At 37.6% G+C, this 18,902-nt stretch overlaps 2 protein-coding genes across 2 annotated transcripts; one reads left to right on the forward strand and one right to left on the reverse strand.

Annotated features, from left to right (window-relative positions):
• Window positions 1-1,193: 1,193 nt before the first annotated feature.
• On the reverse strand, window positions 1,194-8,308 carry LOC107090161 (COMM domain-containing protein 5-like). Its single transcript, XM_015383392.1, has 7 exons — window positions 8,066-8,308; window positions 7,745-7,905; window positions 6,894-6,922; window positions 4,648-4,698; window positions 4,468-4,563; window positions 4,226-4,301; window positions 1,194-1,620 (listed from the first exon to the last, which is right to left on the reverse strand). The coding sequence occupies exons 1-7, from the start codon at window positions 8,184-8,186 to the stop codon at window positions 1,519-1,521; spliced, it is 636 nt and encodes a 211-aa protein (XP_015238878.1). The 5' UTR covers window positions 8,187-8,308; the 3' UTR covers window positions 1,194-1,518.
• fam199x (family with sequence similarity 199, X-linked) lies at window positions 8,303-18,555 on the forward strand. The gene is made up of 8 exons (XM_015383390.1): window positions 8,303-8,417; window positions 10,803-10,989; window positions 12,560-12,779; window positions 12,870-13,028; window positions 13,106-13,267; window positions 14,734-14,917; window positions 15,171-15,265; window positions 17,169-18,555. Exons 1-8 carry the CDS (start codon window positions 8,306-8,308, stop codon window positions 17,340-17,342), a joined length of 1,293 nt encoding a protein of 430 aa, XP_015238876.1. The 5' UTR covers window positions 8,303-8,305; the 3' UTR covers window positions 17,343-18,555.
• Window positions 18,556-18,902: the final 347 nt, after the last annotated feature.

Genomic DNA, 18,902 nt, shown 5'->3' on the forward strand with positions numbered 1-18,902 from the left:
TACACACGTTCCAACAGATATGTCTTTGATAAGGATTCTATGGAGAGAAATCTGTACCAATATCAATAAAAGCAAAGTACAAGGGAAATTATAGGAAAATGTGTAAAATGGAACAGAAAAAAAACTTTTTAATAAAAAAAAATGTTTTTGAGCAATTTATGTGTATTCAAAAGATTTATATTTATATTATATATCCCACATTAGATTTTATTTTCCAAATTTTATGTATGAAAAGTAACATTTTTTTTAGATTTTATTTTAATTTTACTTTTTGAAAATGATTTTCTGACTTTTTCGGGAGGGGGCTGATTTTAAAAATTGTGTTTTTTTTTTCTTCAAATACTAATTTACAGATTTCACCCTTTATGCTTCTGAGTGGTAAGTGTGTGGGACCAATAGAAATGCTTTTGCCAACGTCCTCACAGGGCAGACTCATTTCTATTGGTCCACAGAAAGACCACCCAGAAATATAGAGGGTGAAATCTGTAAAACAGGATCTAAAAAAAAATAAAAATAAAAAAATCATGAAATTCTGTTTCCCCAAAGAATTATACAAAATAAAATCTGACAAAATAACTTGAAAGAACCTAAAGTAATAAATTTGAAATTGGACAAAAATCTGGGGGGAAAAATTAAATAAAAGAATAGAAGACAATTAGATTTGGAAATAAAATCTGAAAAATGTTGGTGTGCAGAGTTAGACACCTTTCTTCTAGACTGGTAAGTAATGCTACCCTAAAAGCTAGCATCAGCATTAGTGGACAATCAGTACTGAATCACAGCGAGTTAAACTTGTAGCTATCCTCTTTACTGTGTATCAAACACAAATTACTATTATTAACATGCATGAAATTACTGAATGGGTAGGGCACCAAAAAAACCTGAAGCCCGGGTCCCCGGCTCGACTGAATCCAGCCCTGTGTTACAGCCTTCTGCTATTCCTGCAGAGGTAACAATTATTTTTTGTCTGGAGTATAATTTTATACTCCACAACTTATTCAGGTTTATTATTTTAAACGATGAATTTAAATGTTTTAATTGATAAATTATTTTATTATTAGTGTGTTACTAGGGAAACAGCACATTTTTTAAATGTTTATACAGAAAAGAAATGGAAGGGAATTTAAAAATATGCAGTTTTGAAAGTGATCCAAAGAAGGGCAAATACATTTTTTTTTGTCTGGAGAATAATTCTATACTCCCAAACTTATTCAGGTTTATTATTTTAAACGATACAAACAGGTACAAATGTTCAGTCTCAGGCAGCATAGATATAGGTCTACAACATGGTTGGCGTCTTGATTTTGGCACAAATCTCTAAGAATATACAGGATGTCCATTAGAAGTTACTGCTTGAAAAAAAAGGAACATTTCCAATAACATTGTAGGCATTGCTTGCTACTTGAAATACAAGACAACAAAAAAAGCTGTATTATGTTGGATGCCAACACAATCAGAGCCCAAACTGAAGACGTGTGAAGACACCTGCTCCTCCTTCAGTCTCTGACGGCTTGTTTGTCAGTCCTGGATCTTCAGAATGCTCCTTTTTTCTAAATCGTTCATTTCTTTTAAAATCAAAGCAACGTTGTAACGCAGCTCCTGGAATTTGGACACAGGAACCTGGTTATATGAGAAAAAAAGAGAAACAAAACATGAAACATGTCAGTGTGAACATGGAAAAGCTAAGCTGTGGTGTTTTATCTGTATTTCCTCTCATGTGTCCATTTTCCTGCAGAAAAAGTTATCTAACAGAGAACAGAAACAAGCTTTTGTATTTGTTTTTCCTTTCCAATCTGCTCTCAGGTCACTCCGGCTGACAGATCAATCCACTGAACGTGGAAGTCGGATGTTGTTGCTTCAAATCTTCTAATTCAGCTGTAATCTAATCTTCTTTTATAACCGTGGTGAGGTGCACAGCACATCTGCAGCAGGAGTGCTCCCCCCATGCCTACATCCCTGTTAGAAGCTTTCATTTAGAGTCTACAGTCTGGCGCCCCCTGCTGACTAAGACCAAATACTACAACAACTCTTTCTGGAATTTTAGCATCTGACATAGGGAGTAACATTTGTTCAATTATTTAGAGCAGGCATCCCCAAACTCGGTCCTCGAGGCCCCCTGTCCTGCAGGTTTTAGAGGTTTCCTTGCTCCAGCACAGCTGATTTTAATTGAAAGATAATTAACAGGCTTTTGGTCTACTGCAATCATTATAATCAGCTGTTTTAAAGCAGGGAAACCTCTAAAACCTGCAGGACAGCGGACCTCAAGGACCGAGTTTGGGGATGCCTGATTTAGAGAAAGGTAAGTTAAAGAAAATGCTTTTAAGAATGTAACTTCTTTTAGAGTTTTTAGAGTAATTTCTAATGTATAATATTTGCAAAAATTCAACCAATATCTTTATAGTTTTGTTTTTTTTTTAAATTTCCAATTATTTCTGCCTTTTTTAGGATTTAAGTTTAAATATTTATTTTTTTATTTTTTTTTGGTATTGAATGAGTTTTACAAATTTCCCTCTATTCCCTTTTTTTACTGTTTTAATTGTCTACTCTTCTAAGTGGAACAGCATTTCCCATTTAACAAATCTGTGATTTAAAAAAAAAAAGTTTTAAAATAAAATAAAAACATTGAAGAAATAAACATTGAAAAGATATCTAAAAAAAATGGAACATAAAATTGAAAAATAAATATGCACAAATAGTAAGAACTGTTAAAATACAGATTGAACATGAGTTAAAATGACAAAAATCATTAAAAAATATATTTATAATATTAAATAGTATTAGTATACTACTTTACATATAAGCCTATATGTAAGTGCTCCCAAAAAAGTAAAAAAATGGAATGTTAAAATAAAGTTTAATATAAAAAGGAAATATAAAAAATTAGAAAGTTGTCTTTACTTGTTGGTTTTTATCTCCCACTTGCATAGATACTTTTTCTTTAGAAATACTGTTCTATTTTTGCAGCTTTGGTCTGTTTGAATAAAGAAACAAAGAGCTAACATGATATACCTTAATGAGCCGAATACAGTACAACCCTGATTATAAGATGACTCATTCTTTCCAGGACCAGTTTTTAGCAACAAAACAAAAAGACCAAAGAAATATATATATATATATTCTAATAAACTATTTTATCTTGAAGTGCTGACAATTTCATTTGAATATTATTGCATTGAAAGACTTGTGCAATTAAACAATAAAAAGTTTTTTAAAAACACAGTAATGACCCATTTTATTTAAATCTTGCTACCCTTTAATTTGAATGCAATCTGAATTTTGCTCATGGAATGTCTCAAAAACCTGCATCATGCTTTTTTCTCACATGCCTCGCTGCTCTCGCTGTCACTCCTACTCTCACCCTGCAGCTCTGAAATTTTTTCTTTTGCTGTTCGCATTTTTCTGGTCTTTTTGGACGCACCGTCTTATAACGTTGCACTCTGTAACTCTGTATTTCTTTGCTGCCTGACAGCCGTTTGATGCCTCGGCTGCTTTGACCACCATTATTTTAAAACTGCCATCATAACTCCGCCTCAAATGTGTGAAAACTTGTCTGAATTTTGATTCACTTCATTCTGGGCAGCGACTCTCCATTTCTAGCATCTTTGTCACTTCTTCTCTGTTGTGATAGAAAGATGACCCCGGCCATAGTGAGGTCACTGGCTTTGCAAAATAAAACTGCCGCCCTCTGCTGGTGCATTCGTGTAGCGACCCAGATAACTGTTAGCCTGCATAATTGGTTAGACCCTGATAATGAGTAGTGTTGCACTGATGCCATTTTTAGGCCCCGATACCTGGCTGTGCAGTATTGGTTGATACCATCTGTTTGAAATTGATGTGTGTGTATATATGAAGAACTGCATACTACTTGGATGTAAAATTATTGCCATCATGGCTTTGTCAAGCTGCTACCTGCCTTTGTAAAGCAGGAAAAAGACTAATACAAAGTGAATCCAGTAGAACTTTTTATCGCCTACCTTGAAGGGGTGACAATAGTTGAAGAAACTTTTTGCTCTCAAAATGGTATTGTTGCCCTATTTATTGGTACTCGCCGATACCGATACCACCATTTTAGTGCGGGATCGGGGCCCCGCCCCATACTGGTATCGGTGCAACACTAATAATAGGACAACCCCACAATTTCACATCGATTTTAACAAAAAAATTGGGCCAATACAGTACTTTGGTGGTGATTTTGATATAGAAATAGTATCAATTAATGCAGTACCTCAAAGCGCTGAAAACTCCCATCTGACAGCTTCAGCTGCATGAGAACAGACGGCTGCAGGGCTCTGGCCAGTGAGCTGGGTGAACACAGAGACACGGCTTCCTCATTAAACTACTTTGTAACTTTGATTATGTCTGCAAAATGTCTTGCACTGGTTAGGAATATATATATAAAATTAAAAAAAATCAGTTATGTGAGAAGCTACTAGATGTCATCCCTTACGGACTGAGAGCGTTGGTTACCTTGTAGAAATAGAAACATCCACTCTCCATTTAAATTCCTCCAGTGAAGGGAGGTGAGGGTCACTCTGTGAGGAAGCTGCTTCAAGAGCTGCACGCCTGGATGTTGAGCACAGAAAAAAACCTGTTCTGACAGACGGGAAGGAACCTTAAGCGGTTTTAGATTTTAGAAATCTAACTTACCGATTTCCAAAAACCACACTGGAGAAATCTGTGATGAAGTCCTCTGGTATCCTAAATGAAAACAAGAGCTCAGGGTTTGTGAGGGAATCAATGCAGTTTGTAAAATTATTTACTGATGTTTAAAGGGACATTGTGTAAAAATGTTTCTTTTTTACCACCTGAAATCTATGACTGCAGTGCAAAAAACATCTAGAAATAAGTCGACATTTCTTAAATTGAGTGTATTTGCCTTTGATTTGATCAGGTAAATAAGAGGATCTGCCAATGAGATGAGTATCTCTACTCTTAAAATAAGATAATTATATAAAATGCACTTAAAATAAGACAATGCAATTTTTTTTTCCTATTTTAAATGTAAATTGTCTTGTTCCATTGGCAAAGTGTCTCACATTCCTCCTCAATTCGAGACAAAAATCCCTTATTTTAAGAAAAAAATAACTTTTCCAGTGAATTTTCAAGTGTGCATTTACATCCATGTTATTATTGGTGTATTATTACCTCCACTAATAATCCGATACATTTTCATATGTGAAGAATTTTATATTAGTTTATACATAAGGCTGGTTATTCGTTTGTGACGCCCATTGACATCTGGAAAGTACACAAGCCAGCGGGGGATAAAATACTACCAACGCGCGTATAATAACGTCTTTCCATCTTGCTGCACTGCAAAAAATTGAAATCTGAAAAAGTAATTTTTTCTTAAAATAAGAAAAATTTTTGTAAATTGAGGTGGTAAGTGAGACACTTTGCCAATGGAACGAGATAATTTACATTTAAAATAAGAAAAAGCACCCACATTGTCTTATTACAAGTGCATATTGTCTAATCATCTTATTTTAAGAGTAAAAATACTCATTCCAATGGCATATCATCCCATTAACCTACAAAAATGAAGGTCAAATGAACTTTATTTAAGGCGGCGGTGAAGGGTGTTGGAGCCATTTCATTTAATTTCATCTTATCCTGTATTAACCTTGTTTATTCTTTGTATTTCCTTTAGTAGACTCTTGTGAAAGTAACCCTTTGCAGGTACCAGGACCTGAATGTTCTTCATGTGTATAACTCAAGGTTGCTGCCTGCATGCAGAAATGTATGTGTATCACTATATCATGCTGCATCTTAACTCCCTACGCATTCCTTTAGCGTTCCAGCGTGATCGAGGAAGACAGCAGAGGGGCTTCAGAGTGGTAGGAGATTTTAATTGAGGACATCTCTGTCGGCTCTGCTCGCGAGTAAAAATAATCTAACGTCTCTTGTCCTTTTCCCCCCAGGTTATTTGATAAGTGTTTGGGTGTTTAAACCTAACAAAGGGCATTTGGAGACGTTACCCCTTAAACTGAAAGTCTGCCGCTCAATGCAGGACCATGCATACACAGCAGAGCCAGAAGAAGAAATGGTTTCACCATCGCCAAGAAAATAAATAAAAGAGAACTTATAAGACAACTAAACCAGATACATAAAAAAATAAAACGAGGATAAACAACCCTTCTCCAGGCGTAAGAAGCTAATGAAGGAAAAACACTTCAAAAGGGTTGTTGACAATGCCATGTTTCTCCTCCTCAAGCAAGTGAACTGTGCTGCCTAAATTAGCATAAAGCTAACTTTTTCTATTAGACAGTTTTGCTTGTTACCATAGAAAGCATAACATTAGAGTGCAGTGAGAACAACGTGCATCGTTTAACCTCGCACACAATCCCTCAACAGCGATCTGCAGCTCACTAAACTCTGACAAAGGTCATATTGATGATTACTGTAACATTGTCTCTACTTTGGATAAAAGCGTCTGCTAAATGCATAAACACAAACTATGCGCATCATCTCTACTCTCGCACGGCTCCACAGGATTAACTGATATAATTTTGTTTACGGCTGCGCAAGAGGCTTCTTCTCTGGGCTCATCCGCCACTGTCTTTGTTTATGCTTCTGACTGCACTGGATATCTAGAAATCATCTATCTAGAAATAAGTAAACATTTCTTAAATTAAGTGTCTTTACCCTTAATTTGAGTAGGTAAATGAAATAGTTTGCCAATGGAATGAGTATTTTTTTTACAGATAATTAGATTATATGTACTTGAAATTAGACAATGCAAATTCATCACCCAGGCCTACATGGAAGCTACTATTGCCGGAACACATGTTTGAGGCAGTGATTTGTTCCTTTAAGTGAAGTAACCCGATTTCTCCACTAGATGGCAGTAATTCTAACACAATGTCCCTTTAAAACAAGATTATAATCCTTACCTGAGCTCTCTCAGATCTTCCTTAAAGGTCTAAACAAAAAATAAAAAATAAACCAATAAGGTTCAGTTTTTTAACATTGGAAAGCTCTAAAATAAAAAAAATAAATGCATTACAAGACTATCCTCATTTTTGTGTCAAAGCTTTAATAATTGCCAAAGTATGGCAAATATTAAGCTGAAAGACGCACATACTTTGTGTGTTTTTATTATGAGATGTGAGTCCTTAGTTGTGATGCATTTTGAATCAAACAAAAATGTTTAAAATATTTTTCAGGATTTTACCTGATAATTAGCTTTTATTTTGATCCTTGGTTAATACGCTCAATTGACACATTGATGCTTCCCAGAAGCAACAATGTGTCCCACCCAGGAAGCTTTTTCAATTCCAAAATTGAATTTTTTCCCATCCATTAAGCTTTTTCCAATTCAAAAATTTTAAAAAAATTCCACCCAGGAAGCTTTTTCATTAAAAAAATGATGTTTTTTTTCCATCCAAGAAGCTCTTTCAACTGATTTTTTTTTTTTTTTTTTTTTTTTTTTTTTTTTTTTTTTTTNTTTTTTTTTTTTTTTTTTTTTTTTTTTTTTTTTTTTTTTTTTTTTTTTTTTTTTTTTCACCCAGGAAGCTTTTTCAAATAAAAAAATTCCATTTTTGAATTGAAAAAGCTTCCTGGATGGGAAGCAAAACATCTTCAAACTTGGAAACAAAGTCCAATGGATTGTTTTTACCTGTTTTTGGAGTGACTATGACCTGGACGACTAAGAATCCTCACCAAAAAACAGATATAAACTTGTTTTCTGTGACTGAATTGAAAGCACAGCAGCTCCATCTGCCTGCCTCAGAGGAACACTCACCTCCTGTTTGAGTGAGGACGCTGGGAGGCGGATGGCCTCTGAAAGCACCCTGTGCATCCCAGCGATGATGTGACTGAGCCTCTCCTGTGGGATGACACTGCTTTCAGCGATCGACTTCATGATCTCCCTGCAGTCTTTTCCCTCCAGTGCACTGACCACAGCTGCACAGAGAACAACACGAAGCTGATCTTTTCTTTTGTAAATAGAAATTACAAACTCACTTGTTTATTTTGCAAGATATATTAACATAGCTGCGTAAAAGTAGCCCAAAGATCATTTTGTAAAACAAATTATGTTGTTTTTTTATTGTATTGTATTTACCTTTGAGAAGTTTTCTAAACAACTCTTGATCCACATCCTTCAGATTTTTCGACATCGACTCTATTTCTGGTGGTATTCTGCCCCCCAAGAAGCTAGTGTCTTTTACGTTGCTTAAAGACATGGCTAAATGAGTCGCTATCGGAGAAAAAATGCACAAAAGAGGCAAGATTGAAGGAAAAGAGAGTGATTGTTTTCATTGACGTGAGAACTTCCGACTTCAGGTCACATGACATGTGACGGATGGCAGTTCTTTTCGCGTTGTCTAGAGTCTCGCGAGAACAGCTTAGTTCGTCAGAAAAGAAAGGATTAGCAAATGGAGGCTGTAGCCATGGTCGCTGTGTGAAAACTAAAGGTTTGTGCGCTGATGTTCGCTTTAGTTTTTACTTGAAACGTTTTCTTTTGTTACTTTTTAAAATATTTTTCATCATAAAAGTTTTTTAGCTACCGCTGTGTCGTTTGGTTACCGTTAGGTGAACAGTTGTTTCACTAGCATCCAGCTAGCGGTATTAGCTAATGTTATTGTTGTCACAGGCTAACGCTGTTTATCCTTAATGGTTCTAAACTGTGATTAATTTGCCTATATAACTGTACTAACACGCCTTGTATTCACAGTATATTTAACGGATGTGTTATTTGGTGATTGCTAATTCAGCGATTTCCTGGCATCTCATTTCCAGTTTACTTGTTTTCAGTAATTATTTACCCCATTATATATAGATAAGTTGTTGATAATTTGACATGTAGGTGTTAATTTTTATCGATATTGTAAATTTTGTTCATAGCTTTATTTCTAAAGTTTAATTCGTCGTATTCTCTTTAATATTAAGAACCCGATTATTTTCCATTGGTTCAGTTTGTTTTTAACCAATGTATTTCTCTACTTTTTTTTTAAGTGATAAGATTTTTAAATTGCAGGTTAAGTTTAATTTTGTAGACGTATTTGCTTGTTGTTACTCAGGCACACGAATCGATACTCTTGCAGAGGTGTCGATGCATCGGCTCTTGGATCGATGCATCAATAAAAAAAAGATAGATATTTACACCCCTAAATAATAATTAATTAAAAGCAAATATTTAATGAAACAAAATGGGTGCATTGAAATGTTAAAGTTAGAAATGTTCTCAACAGACTTGTTTTCCTTGTCAGTGTCCATTAGGACTGATACTTTGATACTAGTATAAAGATGTGCTGCAGGTCTTTTTAACATTAAAATGAAAAAAATAAATGCATTACAAGAATATCCTATTTTGGTGTCAATGCCTTAATAATAGTCAAAGTATGGCAAATACTAAGCAGGAAAACATGCATCCTTTAGCTGTATTTTTATTATGAGATGTGAGTCCTAAGTTGTGATGCATTTTGAATCAAATGAAAATTTAAAATCTTTTTCAGCATTTTACCAGATGATAATTTTACCGCCAGATGGCAGTAATTCTCACACAATGTCCCTTTAAAACAAGATTATAATCCTTACCTGAGTTCTCTCAGACCTTCCTTAAAGATCTAAACTAAAATGATAAGTTTAGGTTTTTTTAACATTGGAAGGCTCAAATAAAAATGTTTAAAATCTTTTTCAGCATTTTGCCCAATGATTACCTATCATTTTTTTTATCCCAGGTTAATGCGCTACACGTGCTAACACATTGATGCTTCCCAAAAAATGACTTAAAGCTGTAAAATTGCTGTGGTTTCAATCAGTCATTCGCTGTTCTAATGGTTCCTTCCCATTGGTTGTTATAGTTATTTAGACTATTTGCAGATTTTGAGGGATCTTTTTAATGTTCCCTGCTTATTTCGTTTCTAGCAGCTATAATGATCAGGCAGTTATTCCAAAAAAAGAAAATTAAAGACAATTCGCTGGACTTTGTTTTCACGTTTGAAGTCATTTAGCTTCCTAGCCAGGAAGCTTTTTCAATTAAAAATGCCAGGAATAGCGTTGATTTTTAGGTTTTTCTTTGTTTTGTTTTTTTAGATTTTGGTATTCTCCTGACATCTTGAATTGAAAAAGCAAAATGTCTTCAAACTTGGAAAATATTTCAAGTTGATTGTTTTTAATTTTCTTTTTTGGAATGACTATGACCTGCATGATTGAGAACCTTCACCAGCAATATACAGAAATGTTTGTTGCTCCATGTCAGTCACTAAATGTAACAGAAATTCACCATTTAAAGAAACAAACAAATGCTGAATCTCTGAGTCTAGGCTTTAGCTTTGAAGCCAACAATAAATAGATAATGAGGCTATCCCTGTTTAGGATTATAAGCTAGACTTTAAGTTGTTTTTCTTTAATATCTAAAACAAAGTGGGGGGGGGGGTCACTTTTCTGGTCACTTTAGTTTATTCTTTGTCAGTATTTAATAACTTAACTCAGGTCTCTTAAGTTATTTTTCTTTAAAACAATTCTGTTATGGTTAAAAAAGTTGATTAAATAAAGATTTAATTGGAAGTCTGTGTTTGTGTTCTTTATTAAAATTAAATCATTTAGCAATATTATAAAAGTCCAGGCAGAGCTGCACATAAAATATGGTTTCAAATCTTTTCAATAATTATCGATATCGATCAATATGCATTTTTTTTATCGATAAGCTTTTTTTCTATATCACCCAGCCCTAATTATGACCTAATTCAATGCCAGAATCAAAAAAGAAAAATGTCTTGTAAAAAAAAAAAAAAAAAAAGTTACCTTGTGCCAAAATGCTGATTTGTAGTTTTGTTTTTCTCTCCTTCCTGTATCAGTTGTAGCGAGCACAGCAGCCATGTCTGAATCTCTGTATGAGAAGTTTCTGGCTCCAGAGGAGCCTTTCCCTCTCCTCTCCCAAAGAGCAAACCTCAGTGACGTAGGAACACTGGATGTCAGCGAGTTCAGCTGTCAGCTCTCATCATGTCACAGAACAGACCCTCTACACCGTTTCCACAGCAACAGGTAAGCAGGAAGTGTCTTTATGCATGTTTGGTATCTTGGTCTCCTACCTGTTGTCTTACTTCCTTATTAAAGCAGCTGTATGAGGAGGAAAGTTCCGGTATGTGTGAATCAATATAAAACTTAATGATATATATGTCTTTGTTTATAGTTTAACTGTCTTTTCTACAACATGATGCAATAAATGGACCAGGTCTTAAGTTCCACTGTGTTAAAACCTTTTTTGCTCTTTCGCACTTGTATTGATATTGTTTATAAGTATGTGTTGCCTTTTTTTCTGTTCAGATGTTGGTAAACAATATATTGAGTTATTGTGTATTTAGGAATAATGGGTCTGAAAATACAGGGTGGTGAGGGGTTTGCTTCTGGATTATCCAGAGATGAGCCCAAAGCTTGATTTATGCTTGACGCATCCACAAGGTCCCCATGGCCAGATTACGTCATTTAGGTCTTCCACGCCCCTCTGCATGGACCTAGGAAAATTTGTAACTACGCAGATGAAACCACGCAGAAAACATGGCCAGGTTTCGCAATTGTAAACATCTGGAGCCATTCCGTGATTTAGATCATAAATACCACAATTAACAGCAGATTGTGGAGAAATAGTCAATACACACTAAGTGTCAGATCAGCAAACCCCCTTTATCCTTTTAGGTTATCCCTTTAGTTTATCCCCGGCCAGAACGCGGAAAGGTGCACAGTGTATAAATGCTGCAGACGCTGTGACGGGCGGCTCATTTTCCGCACGGATAATCCGTGCATCGAGCATAATGAGCTCTTAAGGGCAGATGTGCTTCCCTCAGTTCATGACGAAACAGGTTTCTGATCCTTGATGGTTCCCACTTGAAGCTAACATAGATTCCATTCTATAACTGAAGGTCATGTATTTTATCTTCATTTCAAGAATAATTGAGCTGCGAAAAGAACAGCCTTCATTTTAAAACTCGGCTACTGAGCAGCGTAGTTCCTTGTTTACAGTGCATTTATCTTGAACTAAGAGGAGCAACTTTTCGTGCTATTATTTTCCCACTGGCTGTAAAGCCTGGTTAATCCCAGGAACAATTGGCTTTTAGTGGCAGTGGGAACAGCTCACTGATGCGTGACCTGCGTTAAAATCACCTCTGCTCTGATTGGCATGCTGTGGAAAATTGAGTGCTATGTACAAACGTCAACAAACCATGCCAGTCACTTATGATTTAAAAAAAACTCTGTTTACATTCGATAAACATGGTAAAGCAAAAGTAAGAGCGTTTGGGACAGATAAGCGAGCGAAATGATACAGAACACTGACTAAGCACCAGGCTCCTTCTATGTTGCTCTCCATTGTTTACTTTCCTGATAACTGTCGCTCTGGTGTCATCATCTACGCTAATTCAGCGTGATGCTGTCATCAGACACGCATCAACAGGGGGGGACAGAGGCCATGCAGCTCACCGGCGGGGGGTTAGAACCAGCCTCTATTGCCAAATGTCGATTGTTGGCGGTTTGATCCTTGTTTGAAAACCTGTCTGAAAATGATGTGCCATTAGGTTTTGTGGATATTCCTTTTAAAGTCCACCGGCTCTCTCTGCAGGTGGAACCTCACATCCTGTGGGACGAGCGTTGCCAGCTCGGAGTGCAGCGAGGAGCTGTTCTCCTCTGTGTCTGTCGGCGATCAGGATGACTGCTATTCCCTGCTGGATGACCAAGAACTAACGTCCTTGGATTTGTTTCCGGAGGGCAGTGTTTGCAGTGACGTCTCCTCTTCCATCAGCACATACTGGGACTGGTCTGACAGTGAGTTTGAATGGCAGGTGGGTTTTTTGGAGGTTTCTTTAACATTTACCACTTGTTCCTTAGTTTGTCCTTAAGGTCTATGTGACATTTTTTTTTTTTTGTTCCAGTTGCCAGGAAGTGACATCGCCAGCGGGAGTGATGTCCTTTCTGACATAATTCCAAGTGTGCCAAGTTCACCGTGTCTGTTTTCCAAGAGGAAACCAAAGTCTCACCCTCATCGCAACCTGGATGAACTGCCTTGGAGTGCCATGACTAATGACGAACAAGTAGGCAAAGCCTCAAAGTCTCCATATTGTCAGCCATTTGGAACAAAATAAAAATGTTTGTCTGTTGTCGCGCCTAGGTGGAGTACATAGAGTACTTGAGTCGGAAGGTCAGCACAGAGATGGGCCTGAGAGAGCAGTTGGATATTATCAAGATAATCGATCCCTGCGCCCAGATCTCTCCCACCGACAGCGAGTTCATCATCGAGCTCAACTGTCTCACCGATGAGAAACTCAAACAGGTGAGCAACACCCTGAAATATATACAGGCTACAGTGATCAAAAGCTTCTTCTTCTCACTTAGCTATCAATTAATGACTTAAAGGTCCAATAGAAAGGAGTGCGTCTAGAGCAGTTTTATGGTGTGTTATGGTCGTTTATCTTTTCACGCTAAAAAAGCTCCAAGTAATAAAAATCTACAGAATTTTAAAGTATGCTGGGCGCCTCTAGGGATCCCCAGCTATGGCGTCAGTGTGGTCAAACATCCTCTCACAGCATCAGTTGGTTTAACATACCAAAGTATCAGTGGCTTGTTTTCTCTGTTGTATAACTTTAAAAAAGTGCCTGATGGCAATAAAGCTGATTCAACTTTTTATTTTTTATGAATTTTTTTATTTCATAAAACAACAACGATGTATTTAACGAGGTAGTTTTTTGTATTAAATACTGACTGAAATAACAGAAATCGATTTCTTACATATTATTAAACTCATTTATTAGATATAACAACTGGTTCCTATTAGGTCACTGAATATGAAATACTTGCGACTTCCAGTGAACAAAGATGTGAATCTATCATTGGAAGTTGTGCTAACATACCGTCAGACTATTTTCCACTTTGTTTCAGTAAAGTAGCTGGTAAGTGGGATTTAGCTCTGTTTTTAGTCTAATCCATCAATCAGTGCTGGGACAGACTTTCAGGTTTTAAACAGCTGGTTCTGGTTCTGGTTGCTCTTTGACGAATGTTAAATCTAGGCTCCATGAAGTCATTAACTCACAAAAACCTTCTACTGTGATAATTGCTATTATGTCTTTTCCTATCCTGTTAGAAATGTTTTACCTAAAGTCTGTCTTTTCTATCATCACATTCTCACCTTTCAAACACAGTAGAGACGTTATGCTGCCACGCAGCGTGGCTAAATAGAAGCTACTTAAGAGAACCGTTGAAGTTAATCCAGTTTTTATATTTACAAGCAGAACCCCAGATAGTTCATTTTCCATCATTATGTCCATTAAACAACGCAAACAATCCCGGACCAGATTCTAGATCCATTCATGACGATTCTGCTCCAGCATGCCTCCTTCCACCCTGGTATTACTAGTCTTGCCTATTCTAGCGAGCCTTTGTTTAAGAATGGACAGTGGGGCCCTCTACTGGATGTCTGCAACATTACAACACAAAGAAATGCCTTAAACGGATGTTATTAATTATTGGGATGGAATAGATTTTATTCCAATAAACAATAAATCCACAAATAATCGTATGTTTATTGTTTTCTTCTATACTTGACCTTCTCAGACATTCAAATACACTTTTAAGTTTTTCTGTTTTTTTTAAATACTACAAAGTAGGTATGAAAATCAGGAAAAAACTAGATGTATCACAAAGATCTCCTATAATGAATTGCGGAAACAACCATGTAGCTCTGGTTTGAAACAAAACGAAGTGAGACTGATATAGTTTTCTTCCCCTGTGTGATGCTATCAGGTGCGTAACTACATCAGGGAGCACAGCCCCAGGCTGAGAGCCAGCAGCACCAGAGAGGGCTGGAAGAGGAGCAGCCACAGCAGTGCCAGCACAGGTGGGGTCAGCGCAGTGAGCAGCAGCAACGCCAGTATGGTCAGCTCCGCCAGCTCCTCCACAGGCTCTACTGCCTCCAACTCTGTGGCAGGTGAGGCCCAGCCAGGACGTTTCTACTCTGATCGGAGTTCTTCCTACAATGCTCAATGCTACATCATTCCACACTCTGATTTCTTTATTCTTTACATATTTAACTGGACAATAATGTTTAAAAGCCTCTTATTTTGACCTAAAACAATCTTAACCAGCTAGTTGAAGTTTTCCCAGATGTTTTCAGTTTCATAATGGTGTCCTTTTTTTCCCCTTTGGGATGGACGGCTCTGATTTATCTTGCTGTGTCTCAGGTGGTACAGCCTCAGCCTGCAGTGGAAGCAACATCAGCAGAGCCCACAGTGATGGAAACCTTTCGAGCGCCGCTGAACGGATCCGAGATTCTAAAGTAAGAAACTTTTGTTTTGTTAAGATGGTTTATGTTGATTTTCTGTTCTTTTTCTGTCTCTCAGGAGAAGACGTTTTACTACCGTAATACATGAATTAACTAGAAAAACACCCTGAGAGTGCAAACCTCTGCCAAGCAGCAAATTGTATCGCATATTATGACTTCCACCTATACCTACAACTGGCACATGATCTGGATCATTACCAAATTTAAATGAATTGTTACTTGGAATGAGGCACGACTCTGGCAAAAAAAAAAAAAAAAAAAAAAGATCCAGTCAGAGGTTTCAATTGATCCTGCTAAAAAACCAACAACTCTCCCTTTTCTTCAGTATAATACAGCTGAGGCTGTAACTACTCACTGCTCCCACCCTCTGGTTTAGGGGGGAACTGCTTGTTCCACCAAATATGCCTATCTCTCAATGCAGGAGAATCTTTTAAAACTTCCTGTAACCAGATTATGATTTGGATTATCACCAACAACCTCCAATAAAAAAAAACAACCTCCTTGGCAGAAGTAATAATCTTCACCATTTTGGTGTGAAAAGTTAGCCGCCTATTTAGGTTTCATAATATTTCTTAGTTATAAAAAAGGAACAATACATTAAATGCCATGCAGGAATTTCTTCTAGGAAACTATCTTTTTGGTATGACGGAGTATTAGGGCCAGGCTAGAGATTTTTTTTTATTTCAAGAATAAATTTGTAATATTATGAGGATAAAGTCTCAACATTATGGGAATAAGGTCGCAACATTATGGGAATAAGGTCGCAACATTACGGGAATAAGGTCGCAACATTACGGGAATAAGGTCGCAACATTACAGGAATAAGGTCGTGACATTACGGGAATAAGGTTGCGACATTGCGACATTACAGGAATAAGGTCGCAACATTACGGGAATAAGGTCGCAACATTACAGGAATAAGGTCGCGACATTACGGGAATAAGGTCGCGACATCGCGACATTACGGGAATAAGGTCGCGACATTACGACATTACGGGAATAAGGTCGCGACATTACGGGAATAAGGTCCCAAAGTTACGGGAATAAGGTCCCAACGTTACGGGAATAAGGTCCCAACGTTACGGGAATAAGGTCCCGACGTTACGGGAATAAGGTCCCGACGTTACGGGAATAAGGTCGCGACGTTGCGNAGGTCCCGACGTTACGGGAATAAGGTCCCGACGTTACGGGAATAAGGTCGCGACGTTGCGGGAATAAGGTCCCAACGTTACGGGAATAAGGTCCCAACGTTACGGGAATAAGGTCCCAACGTTACGGGAATAAGGTCCCAACGTTACGGGAATAAAGTCGCTACGTTGCGGGAACAAGGTCGCAGCGTTACGGGAACAAGGTCGCAGCGTTACGGGAACAAGGTCACAACATGTTACGGGAACATGGTCGCAACGTTACGAGAACATGGTCGCAACGTTACGAGAACATGGTCACAACGTTACGAGAACATGGTCACAACGTTACGAGAACAAGGTCACAACATTTTAATAAGGTCCAAACATTACGGGAATAAAGTTGCAGCGTTACGGGAATAAACCAATTGTAAAAGTAATATTAGGAGCATAAAGTTGAAAAATTTTGAGGTCAACTTTACAGTTTTTTCCATTTGGAAGGCCTCCTTGTCATCACTCTAATCTTTAGCTTCCTATCAGATCCAACTCTAAAATCTCTGCTAAATGTTTGTATTATTTCCTGCGAGAAGAAATGTTCGTGAAATAAAATTCAAACCTTAATCTGCTGAATGTAATAAATGATTTGGTGTTCATTGTATGGAAAATGCTGGAACAATCTGGGAGTGTGACGTCTCCGTCTTGTTCAGCCCTGGTTTCCATTGAGTCGTCCATGTCCAGAACTCACCTCTCGTCTCTCCCTCCTCACTTTTCAGAAACGATCAAAGCAGCGTAAGCTCCAGCAGAAAGCCCTCCGCAAGCGGCAGCTGAAAGAGCAGCGGCAGGCCCGCAAAGAACGCCTGAGCGGCCTGTTTCTGAACGAGGAGGTCCTGTCGCTACGGGTGACGGAGGAGGACGATCACGCCGATGACCTGGACATCCTGATGTGACACCAGTGAACCAATCAGTGCTCCCTCTAGGCCTGCAAGCTCCTGCCCAGTCCGATGCTTTGGAGCCCGTAGGGTCTGCCGACGTTCCCCAGGCTGCCTCTGCGCTCCTAAAGCGATTAGTCACAGCAGTGTGCTTGGCAGCATTTGCTTGTAGTGGCTATAACTTAGCTCGACATAATACTGAACATGCTAGTGCTTTACCTGTCTCCTGCTGCTACGTATCCCTGCTAATCGCTGTGATGCTTCGATCTCAGTGCAGCCTGCTTAGAACGAGAAGCCCGCAGGTCTGCGTCCGTTAAACTAAGACCGATCCTTTTATCTGTCAGCTGCTGCTACTAAAACCACCTCAGACAGGAGGACAGATCAGCAGTCACTTTTTATTTTGGACAAAATATTTCCCATTGTTTAAGAAAATCAGCTCTTCATTTCTCACACTCCTTTTTGCTTTGTTTGTGATTAGCTAACTAAATTTAAGTTGTTCTTAGAGGTGAGCTGGTCTGTCTTCCTATCTGCTGAGCGTTGTGGACTCATTTCTCTAAGGCTTAGATGGAGCACTGAACCCCTGCATGTTTAAATCGCTGCCCCCACCAACACCCTTTAGGGGGCAGTAGTTATTAACCTGCTTCTCAGTTTATTTTAATGTATCCTTCACTAAAACGACTCGTCTCGGTTGTAAATAGTTGGTCTCATGTCCTGCTTAGTGGCGTCAGCTCAGTTCGCTCTCTGTTTATTCCTCCTGGGAAGTTTTTGGTTGTCGCAGCCGAAAGCTGCCATATTTGTTCTGTCTTATAATTCTTTTTATCACATTCTCAAACTCAGATCTTTGTTTCTGATCTGAGCTGATCTTTGGATTGGAATGTGCATCTGCTGTATGTTTTAAAGCTACAAAATGATGTTACACCACAAAAAAACCCTAACTCTAACAGGATTGTTTTCATTCTTTTGACATTTCTAGATATTTTTTTTTGTTTTGTTTTTTCTCATTAAGCTGAGCTAAACCGCCGCAGTTAGCGCCACAAAGCCTGCTGCTTTTACATGTACTGTTCATAAAGAAATATATTAATGACAACAGTTATGTTTAAAAAAACAGGTTTATGTCTTCTGTAGCAATGAAATATTAAGATTCTATTTTGGAAATTTAAATAATTTTGAAACAAGTGTGATTAAAATAAAGTTTGTGTGAATAAGGTACCAAGAACTCCTGAAAATAAATGAATTTAAAAGTGACGTCTGTGTAAGAATCTTATTTCTAGGAGGATTTATTTACAGTGTGTAACCGGCTGGAATTCAGACTATAAAAAAAATCAGAATCAAGGTAAACTCATCAAATATATCTGAATTTCAAGAATAGTACATGTTGGCTTTATTGCAGCATGATGGGCTGTTTTTGTTTTTTGAACATTTAAACCGATAAGACGCTGGGCAGACATCAGACCGATTGAGAGTCTGTCATGGGGACACATCCCCTGCTTAAGCTAACGGTCCTGTTTTGGACTAAGAGGACAACAAATATAAAACCATATTTTATATGAATAGTCATTTATATTACTCTGTAAGCTT

This window comes from Cyprinodon variegatus, unplaced genomic scaffold (genome assembly GCF_000732505.1).
Source record: "Cyprinodon variegatus isolate N-32 unplaced genomic scaffold, C_variegatus-1.0 Scaffold283, whole genome shotgun sequence".
In the NCBI taxonomy this organism is placed as follows: Eukaryota; Metazoa; Chordata; class Actinopteri; order Cyprinodontiformes; family Cyprinodontidae; genus Cyprinodon; species Cyprinodon variegatus.

Excerpts from the sequence above, each read along its gene's own strand:
- LOC107090161 (XM_015383392.1), bottom strand. The coding sequence starts at position 8,186 with ATGTCTTTAAGCAACGTAAAAGACACTAGCTTCTTGGGGGGCAGAATA. Across the intron at positions 6,923-7,744 it reads CGTCCTCACTCAAACAGGAG|ACCTTTAAGGAAGATCTGAG; the intron begins GTGAGTGTTCCT and ends TTTTTTGTTTAG. Across the intron at positions 4,699-6,893 it reads GAAGATCTGAGAGAGCTCAG|GATACCAGAGGACTTCATCA; the intron begins GTAAGGATTATA and ends GTTTTCATTTAG.
- fam199x (XM_015383390.1), top strand. The coding sequence starts at position 8,306 with ATGGCAGTTCTTTTCGCGTTGTCTAGAGTCTCGCGAGAACAGCTTAGT. Across the intron at positions 12,780-12,869 it reads ACAGTGAGTTTGAATGGCAG|TTGCCAGGAAGTGACATCGC; the intron begins GTGGGTTTTTTG and ends TTTTTGTTCCAG. Across the intron at positions 13,029-13,105 it reads CCATGACTAATGACGAACAA|GTGGAGTACATAGAGTACTT; the intron begins GTAGGCAAAGCC and ends TGTCGCGCCTAG.